The sequence below is a fragment of the Brienomyrus brachyistius genome, unplaced genomic scaffold (genome assembly GCF_023856365.1).
Source record: "Brienomyrus brachyistius isolate T26 unplaced genomic scaffold, BBRACH_0.4 scaffold107, whole genome shotgun sequence".
In the NCBI taxonomy this organism is placed as follows: domain Eukaryota; kingdom Metazoa; phylum Chordata; class Actinopteri; order Osteoglossiformes; family Mormyridae; genus Brienomyrus; species Brienomyrus brachyistius.
Window position 1 is genome coordinate 45395 of NW_026042382.1, and position 10285 is coordinate 55679.

Below are 10285 nucleotides of genomic sequence, written 5' to 3' on the forward strand. Positions count from 1 at the left end.
CCAGGTGTGATGTGCCGAGTATGAAGCTATTCGCCGCATTATAAGTATGACAAGAAGACAGAATATCAAAAATATCGAGGCAGAATTAATTCAACAAAGTATCAAAAATATTATTCAAGAAAATGAAACACTTCTTGCGACTGAAGGCGTCTGTCGTCGAAAAGCGAAGCATTACTGTCGCCTTTAAATCATGTCACATTTGCGACGTTTTACAGGAGGTAGTTAATCTTAACTTCAGGTTTGTCTGTAAAATATCATTATAAACAAGTAATGTGAGTTTTCAGTTTGCTTAAAGCAAGATAAATGAAGTTACACTTCCTTTAAAATGAAAGATTACAATCCGTGGCAGAGGGGCAGTTTGCAGCACAACACCGGCATTAAACATCAGCATAATTAAAGCCAAACTAAATGAGTTTAGCGTCATTCGGTAATTACATAGCACAATTATATAACTTAATACATACATATAATGTAAGGACTTCCATATATTGCTGACCAGGAAAAACTTTAAGTTCTAACACGCTGTCAGCGCGTGCCTCGGTGTCCCCACAGTGCACCCACAGTCCTTTGCATGCACCGGTGCGCCCTTAAAACTGCAGGAGCCTTCTTACAGGCATGATTTTTATGATCGCGCATTGCATTTGTTTGACTTTATTAGGCTAAAACTTTTGTTCTAACTCAGACTTTCAGTTTCATGATGCAGGCCCCAGGTGCTACACAGTTAATGGTCCCTGAGTGCACCACAGCTTTCGCTATAAAACAATCTCTCTACAGCCATATTTGGGGGCTGCCACAGGGGTGGCCAGAGGTTTCCAAGGAGGGATGTGGCCGCCCCTTGGAGGCGCCCTTGACATTAAGAGGTGGGGAGATACAGTATATTGTCACACTGGGCCTCCTGACCCTTTGGGCCAGTAAGGCCAGTGTCTCTCTCCGGTAGGCGATCACCTCTTTATGGTGTCTTTCATACTGCTCCATCAGGGCTGCCGGTTCCTCCCGGATGCCCCTCAGAACAGATATTTTTTCCACCTTCAGACCTGAGGAGCTCTTCACTACATTGGCAGCGAATGTTTCTGCACCAGTGGGCTTGAGTGCGTGGGGGGAAGGAGGGGCGTGTGGTGACAAGGAAGCAGGATGGTTGGGGTTTGGTGATCTACCAGACTGAAAGGTATTCTGGGGACTCAGGGGACAGTGTCGCCCTGATGTAGAGGGGCCTATAGGAGGGATGGCTGATGTAGAGGAGCCAGGTGTGGAGGTGCCACACATTGAGGAACCCTGGTGATCACACTACAGGGGGACAAATGTTGGTGGGCCAAGAGGAAGTGGCTGGGGAGTAGAAAGCACAGATGTCTGGGAGGTGGGTAGACTACAGAGATTTATGCACCCCGGGACTCCCTCAAGTGCTTCTGAGATCTAGGATGGCCAATACTCGGTCCTCCCCAGGAGTGAGAGAATGCAGACTGGTGCTCCCCCCAGCCCACCTCACCTGCTCCCTCCAGAGTGCTGCAACCATCCTTTTGGTGATGCTGACATCGTCCCTGCACTTCCTCCTCATACCCTCTGCCAGGCGGCAGCAGCCATGGCCCGCAGAATGTATCTTTTTTCTTTCATCTCCTGCTATATATTTTCCTGATATATATTTGTCTTTTGCAAAGTGCATCGTGGTATAGGAAACGTACCCCAGAGCAGGACTTCAGACTAAACCATTTTCGGGAAGGGTAGGTGTGCTTGGGGTGAAAAAACTTTACATTAACTGGTGAGATAGATTATTTTTTATCTGTACTTTTTTGAATATGAAGAATTATATTATTTTGGGGGATATCTCCCTATTTTAATGCTGGAGGGAGCCCCTCCCCCCAAATTTATGCCTGACCCACAAACCCACACACTGTTCACAGATGAGAACAGCGCAGACCCTGCACGGTCATGTTTGGCAACTCCTTCCAATTTTATAGCCCAAACCAGGAGTAAAAGATGTCGAAAATCAGACCCTTCATAAACTTTTCTATCTTCAATGATACTCCATAATGCTGCTTAAAATGAAGCAATGCACGCACAAGTTAAAGCTCTTTTCGTTTTAATGAATGAGGAAAGAAATAGTTTTGGATAAAGAAATGAATTAGTCTTTTTTTTCCATGTGAGCATCCTCCTGCAGCCTTTAAATATGGAAAAGTGGCTGATGGATGGACTTCTGAGTGAAACTCATTACCCCAAATTTTCTTAAATTGGCTTATATATTTACAACATGGTGACTGCAACAATAATACACCTACGACTGTGGTGTTCTACCTAGAGCACCACTAGAGGGAGCTCACACATTCTATTGTACTTGCCACAGTAACAACAGTGATGTATAGGAACAGTTAGAAGCCGGTAATTTATATATAAAAAATGTAATTTCATTAATCTGAATGGGTGGGCCCAGCTGTCAATCCCACCCAGGCCTATCCATAGCTCCGCCTCTGTGTCAGTCCATCTCTTTGCAGTCCAAGTTGTACATCTACCAATCTGGACAGCAAATTTACAACCGTTCTGTTTCGGTGGTTATATTTAAGGAATGTCACATTAGTAAATTCACGCTTTACATGAACATCTGAAATGGGCAGAGACAAAATCTGCAGTACAGGCAGACCAATGTCTTTAAAACTCCTTTTTCCTTCAGCACCCTCATACTGCAAAACCTCAATCCAAAGTTCTCCATGTTGTTCATCTCTGTGAAACTGCAACAGGAGAGCTCTCTCCACTGGTTTTCTAATTCACCAAGGGAACAGGAAAGGCCCTCTTTTGGTAGGCTGCCTACTGCAGGTAATCTTACCCGGGGATGTAGCATCTCCAGCTTACTCAAGTGACTCTGGAAGTCGCATTTGATACTGTGTCCAGAAGCAGTCCATGCTGCGCTTAGGAATGACGTCTGTTTCAGTGTAGAATTGACTGTAAATTCCTAGCAAAAAAAACTGCCAGAAAAGTATTGCAAAATTGCTGTTAATCACTGTAAAACCCCCAGCTCCATGGGTGTCCCTACAGGTGGCTGCCCTTTGCTGCCAGGCTTGCTGTCACCTTCGTCTGTGCCCATGTGTCAAGTAGGGCAAAATGGGGTAGGTGAAAATAGAATTTCCCCAAGGGGAGTAACAAAGTACCTTCATTTCATTTAGAAAAGAATTCCAAAATGTCTTTTACAGGTTTTGTCGTATGTAAATTACAGCAATTGTCTTTTTTAAACAGAAAAATAACAATTAACTGTAATCTAGTTTAAAATGTTATCATGTATTCTATTCAAATTATTGAAGTTACCTGGCAACTGGAATTGGCAAATACTATTGATTCCAATGAAACATTTGAAACCACAAAATCACATGAAGAAAACGTACGCTGACCGTTACTGAAACGACCTGGTATCTGTTTCATACCTCACTTTACAACACACAGGACTTTTTTTTAACAATTTAAAGGCACAAGTTATTTTACGTCATGGCCAAGCCACCTTTGCTAGTTTAATGGCAGAAAAATAGTCAAAGCCAGGCGCCTGGTCCACAAGGGATGTACTCAGTCACTGCTGTGTTTATGGTTTAAACATGCTATAAACTAATTTTTTCTAACATTTTCTTTAAGAGCTAGGTGCACTTGCACCTTGGTGGATTGCTATTATATTTGTGGATTTGCCAGGTAGAAGAAAAGAATGCTTCTCTACAGAGATACAGAAACAAATCTGCTTGTACACAATGTGAAAGCGTTTGAGCAGACCATCTACAACAACAGCAGGATTCCACCAAAGTAGAGGTCTGCATTCCCGTAGAATCCATGGCAATTAAGTGCAGGGCAGGACAAACTTTCATTTTTGAATGCAGGAGCACAAGGGAAGTGACTGATATGCTCGCAGTAAAAAGAATGAAACAAGTGCTTTTTGTTATCAAACAATTATTTATTTGCATGAGTAAATAGAAAATTACACAACAAAGTATAGCACGATATCACAACATTACATTGTCTCAAAGCGCTTTAGAGCACCCCCACCCAAAGCCCCCAGTGAGTAAGCCATAGGCGACAGTGGCAAGGAAAAACTCCCTAGAAGGAAGAAACCTTGGGAGGCACCAGACTCAAAGGGGAAGCCCAAACCTCCAGGGGCCGGCAGGGAGAGTGAAAAACACACACATCAGATAACTGCAACAGGTATTCTTCTACATATCCTATACATATGCATGGTACAGTGGTTAGCACTGTTGCCTCACACCTCTGGGAACATTTATCCATTTTCTAAAACCGCTTCTCCTGTTCAGGGATGTGGGGATCAATTTGCCTTTTGGAACAGGCGGTCAGATGGATCCCAGAGGCTACAGGCACGAGGCAGGGAACAACCCAGGATGGGACACCAACCCATCACAGGGCAGGCTCACACACACAGATCATTCACACACACACACACACAAACACACACACAAAAACTCACCATTCATTCACACACCATTCATAAACACCATTCACACACCAGTCACTCACACAGCATTCACTCACACACACACCATTCATAAACACCATTCACACAGCATTCACTCACACACACCATTCATAAACACCAGACACACACCAGTCACTCACACACCATTCACTCCCCATTCACACACACATAGACCATTCACATACACCATATACTCACACACACCATTCACTCACACACGCCATTACCACTCACACTCACTCACACATGCCATTACCTCACACACACCATTCACACACCTGTCACTCACACACACCATTCACTCACACGCCATTACCTCACACACACCATTCAATCACCATTCTCATACACACACACACACACACACACCACTTACACACACCATTCACACCCATCATTACCAAACACACTCACATACCATTGACATATACCACATTCCCATTTGATGTGGACACCTTCACACTGTCTGCTTCTAGATTATTTATGTTCAGGTGTTCCACTAATAATTTGTCCACTTTAGTTCCAGCAATTTCCCAATTAAGAGCATTCAGCTGGAATTCACTGTCTACAACCTCTATCTCCACATCCAAAATTTCCAATTCAAATTCTGAATTAAAACCCCTCTCTGCAGTCTCCTCCAATTTGACCTCTCCAATTTGTATTTCGACAATTTCAAATTTATCATTTACACCATCTAGCTCAAACTGGCAGAGGTCGACCACTACGGCTCCTATTTTCAGCCTGTCTTGGTGGTCATATGCAGGCTTTATGGAGACTGTCCTTTCATTTAACAGAAAAACCTCTAACCCATGCATGTCTAACCCCTTATCCCTCCCAGGCTGGTTGATGGGTGGAGTTGCTGGGGAGCACTCTCCTTCTTCACCCCAGCAGATGATCTCATCCCACTTGTCCCAGGCTGCCCAATACACATCATCCGTCCAGCTAACTGCCTTGGCAATTGGCTTTCGGGTGTGTGACACGATGGAACGGTCAGCCTGGTCAGAGGGTGATTCTGCTGGGGAGCACAGCTCTTCCTCATCTTCCCAGTCAATCACTTCCATCCACTTGTCCCAAGTTGCCCAGTATCGATCGTTGCTCCAGCTGACAGCTTTTGCAATTCGTTTGTTTCTGAATGAGGAAAAACACACAAGCAATACAATAGAGCTGTCAGTCACTCCTGGCACATGGAATTCAGTTCTGCACTGACACCTTCGCAATGAACAACTGCATTATAGCATAGGAAACTAGTTAACTTTCACATACAATTTACATATAATCAAGAAAGAAGCCTGGAACAATTTTAAATTTTACTAAATGGCAATATACTGATTTTAGTCACCAAACAAACTTTTCAGGTCTTGCTTCACTACTTTTATCTGTGTTTGTTGCAATACATCTGCCCTCTCCTGGTCTGCTGGAATATCATTGCTGTAGGCAGCACCGAGCGCAACCACCCGCATCCTCTTCCGAATGCAACATGAAAGCGCGGGAAAGCGCACGTGCAAAAGTGAAATATCATCTAGACTTTGCGGCACAGGAAACTAGCCGACTTGCACATAAAATTTAAATATAACCAACACAGTAGCCCGCAACAATATTCACTTTATTTAAAAGCAATGAACTAATTTACTCACAAGCAAGCGCAATTATTTACTTAAGCGCAGTAAAGCGCACGCGGAAAAGCGAAATATCAACTACACTTTGCGCATAAAATTTAAATATAATTAACATTGTACCCCGGAACAAAATCACTTTATTTAAAAGCAATATACTGACTTTACTCACCAAACATATTTTAATATACATGCAAATTTGACAGATACTAAATAAGAAAAATTATCCGATAAAATGGGAGCAGAAAAGCAACGTACCTCGTCATCTTGGTGCAGAAAACAAGTGAAGCTGCGTCTTTCAAACCGGCAGCGTCCCACGTGCCGAAGAGTCAAATGTAATCAAGCAACACGGCCCACACAATTAAATAATAACATCATAATAATTATAGCTCTTGTATAATTATTCTATATATTATTCTATAATTAGAGGAACAGACTTTTATGTCAATAAAATGGGCACGAGGCAGGGAACAACCTAGGATGGGGGGCCAGCCCATCACAGGTCACACTCACATACCATTCACTCTCACATGCACACCTATGGGCAATTTAGTAACTCCAATTAGCCTCAGCATGTTTTTGATTGTGGGGGTACACCGGAGTACCCGGAGGAAACCCCACGAGGACACGGGGAGAACATGCAAACTCCACACACATGTAATCCAGGCAGAGACTCGAACCTGGGTCCCAGAGGTGTGAGGCAACAGTGTTAACCACTGCACCACCATATATATACAGTGCTCAGCATAAATGAGTACACCCCACTACATTTGTCAGAAAACCTTTAGTTTCCTTTCAGAATCAACATTTTCTATGAGATACTATATTACAAAATACTCTCACAAATGTGGGCCATTGATTGCAAACAAGATTTGTTGATTTGCACACACAAAAAAGTGATTTTCCTAACAAATTCACTCAAGCCCATGTTGCATAAATGAGTACACCCCAATTATAGTCTTAGGAGAAAAGCCACACTTAAGACTACAAAATTCTAATTAACAGGCATTCAACCACAGGTGAGTCTAATGATTCATTTAAGAGGTGTCCAGCAGACAGGTGACTATAAAAGGGCATTACTTAACAAAGAAAAGCTCTTCCCATTTCATGCTGTCAGCAATGGCTCCACATGGAAGAGAAATGTCACAAAATCTGAGAAAGGCAATCATTTCTTTACACAAAAAAGGTGAGGGCTACAAGAAGATCAGCAAAGCTTTACCTATCAGTCATATTTTATATGTGTAAAAGTAGTAGAAAGCCAAACTGGAGTGACCGTTTCCCGTGACACCATACGGCGCACACTGCAGAGGAATGGCATGCATGGGTATCGTCCACGAAGGAAGCCTCTCCTAAAGCCCATGCACAAAAAAGCACGCCTAGAATTTGCTAGGGCCCATGCGGAAAAAGATGAAGACTACTGGGACTCTATACTCTGGAGTGATGAGACAAAAATCCCTGTTTTTGGAACTACTTGTTTCAAAACTGTATGGCGTCGTAAAGGTGAGGATTTCAAAGAAAAATGCATGGTGCCTACAGTGAAGCATGGTGGTGGCAGTGTCCTTATGTGGGGCTGCATGAGTGCTGCTGGTGTTGGGGAGCTGCATTTCATTGATGGTATCATGAACTCAACAATGTACTGCTCTATACTGAAGGAGAAGATGCTGCCATCTCTCCATGCACTTAGTCGTCGTGCACTTTTCCAACACGACAATGATCCAAAACACACATCTAAAGCTACTGTTGCATTTCTGAAGAAGAACACGGTGAAGGTGATTGAATGGCCAAGTATGTCTCCTGATCTGAACCCAATCGAACACCTGTGGGGAATTCTGAAGCGACAAGTTGAGCATCACTCTCCATCCAGGCTCTGAAACAGGTTATTCTTGAAGGATGGAAAAAGATAGATGTTGCAATATGTCACCAACTTGTTCATTCCATGCCTAGAAGACTTGGTGCTGTCCTTAAAAATCACGGCGGTCATACAAAATACTAGATGTAGTACATTTTGTTGCGGGGTGTATTCATTTTTGCTTCAACCAATTTGAGTAAAACTGAAGATTTTGTGATCTAAGTTATATTATTAACCTTAATTTCATGTTATGGAGTTAAACAAGTGTTCAATAAAACTCAGTCTTGTGAAAATTTTGGAAGTTATTTCAAATTTATCATTTACACCATCTAGCTCAAACTGGCAGAGGTCGACCACTACGGCTCCTATTTTCAGCCTGTCTTGGTGGTCATATGCAGGCTTTATGGAGACTGTCCTTTCATTTAACAGAAAAACCTCTAACCCATGCATGTCTAACCCCTTATCCCTCCCAGGCTGGTTGATGGGTGGAGTTGCTGGGGAGCACTCTCCTTCTTCACCCCAGCAGATGATCTCATCCCACTTGTCCCAGGCTGCCCAATACACATCATCCGTCCAGCTAACTGCCTTGGCAATTGGCTTTCGGGTGTGTGACACGATGGAACGGTCAGCCTGGTCAGAGGGTGATTCTGCTGGGGAGCACAGCTCTTCCTCATCTTCCCAGTCAATCACTTCCATCCACTTGTCCCAAGTTGCCCAGTATCGATCGTTGCTCCAGCTGACAGCTTTTGCAATTCGTTTGTTTCTGAATGAGGAAAAACACACAAGCAATACAATAGAGCTGTCAGTCACTCCTGGCACATGGAATTCAGTTCTGCACTGACACCTTCGCAATGAACAACTGCATTATAGCATAGGAAACTAGTTAACTTTCACATACAATTTACATATAATCAAGAAAGAAGCCTGGAACAATTTTAAATTTTACTAAATGGCAATATACTGATTTTAGTCACCAAACAAACTTTTCAGGTCTTGCTTCACTACTTTTATCTGTGTTTGTTGCAATACATCTGCCCTCTCCTGGTCTGCTGGAATATCATTGCTGTAGGCAGCACCGAGCGCAACCACCCGCATCCTCTTCCGAATGCAACATGAAAGCGCGGGAAAGCGCACGTGCAAAAGTGAAATATCATCTAGACTTTGCGGCACAGGAAACTAGCCGACTTGCACATAAAATTTAAATATAACCAACACAGTAGCCCGCAACAATATTCACTTTATTTAAAAGCAATGAACTAATTTACTCACAAGCAAGCGCAATTATTTACTTAAGCGCAGTAAAGCGCACGCGGAAAAGCGAAATATCAACTACACTTTGCGCATAAAATTTAAATATAATTAACATTGTACCCCGGAACAAAATCACTTTATTTAAAAGCAATATACTGACTTTACTCACCAAACATATTTTAATATACATGCAAATTTGACAGATACTAAATAAGAAAAATTATCCGATAAAATGGGAGCAGAAAAGCAACGTACCTCGTCATCTTGGTGCAGAAAACAAGTGAAGCTGCGTCTTTCAAACCGGCAGCGTCCCACGTGCCGAAGAGTCAAATGTAATCAAGCAACACGGCCCACACAATTAAATAATAACATCATAATAATTATAGCTCTTGTATAATTATTCTATATATTATTCTATAATTAGAGGAACAGACTTTTATGTCAATAAAATGGGCACGAGGCAGGGAACAACCTAGGATGGGGGGCCAGCCCATCACAGGTCACACTCACATACCATTCACTCTCACATGCACACCTATGGGCAATTTAGTAACTCCAATTAGCCTCAGCATGTTTTTGATTGTGGGGGTACACCGGAGTACCCGGAGGAAACCCCACGAGGACACGGGGAGAACATGCAAACTCCACACACATGTAATCCAGGCAGAGACTCGAACCTGGGTCCCAGAGGTGTGAGGCAACAGTGTTAACCACTGCACCACCATATATATACAGTGCTCAGCATAAATGAGTACACCCCACTACATTTGTCAGAAAACCTTTAGTTTCCTTTCAGAATCAACATTTTCTATGAGATACTATATTACAAAATACTCTCACAAATGTGGGCCATTGATTGCAAACAAGATTTGTTGATTTGCACACACAAAAAAGTGATTTTCCTAACAAATTCACTCAAGCCCATGTTGCATAAATGAGTACACCCCAATTATAGTCTTAGGAGAAAAGCCACACTTAAGACTACAAAATTCTAATTAACAGGCATTCAACCACAGGTGAGTCTAATGATTCATTTAAGAGGTGTCCAGCAGACAGGTGACTATAAAAGGGCATTACTTAACAAAGAAAAGCCCTTCCCATTTCATGCTGTCAGCAATGGCT

The 10285-nt window shown here is 42.7% G+C and overlaps 1 protein-coding gene across 3 annotated transcripts; it reads right to left on the minus strand.

The window, feature by feature from the left end:
* Positions 1-3996: 3996 nt before the first annotated feature.
* On the minus strand, positions 3997-10028 carry LOC125727653 (uncharacterized). Of its 3 annotated transcripts, XR_007388815.1 has the most exons (3): positions 6322-6931; positions 4767-5578; positions 3997-4706 (listed from the first exon to the last, which is right to left on the minus strand). XR_007388815.1 is itself a non-coding variant. In XM_049004526.1 (2 exons), the coding sequence occupies exons 1-2, from the start codon at positions 9424-9426 to the stop codon at positions 4861-4863; spliced, it is 726 nt and encodes a 241-aa protein (XP_048860483.1). In that variant the 5' UTR covers positions 9427-10028; the 3' UTR covers positions 3997-4860. The 3 variants fall into 3 exon arrangements, 2 of the variants coding, with proteins under 2 accessions (XP_048860483.1, XP_048860482.1); XM_049004526.1 differs by lacking the exon at positions 6322-6931 and adding an exon at positions 9419-10028 and having other exon boundaries at positions 3997-5578; XM_049004525.1 differs by having other exon boundaries at positions 3997-5578.
* Positions 10029-10285: the final 257 nt, after the last annotated feature.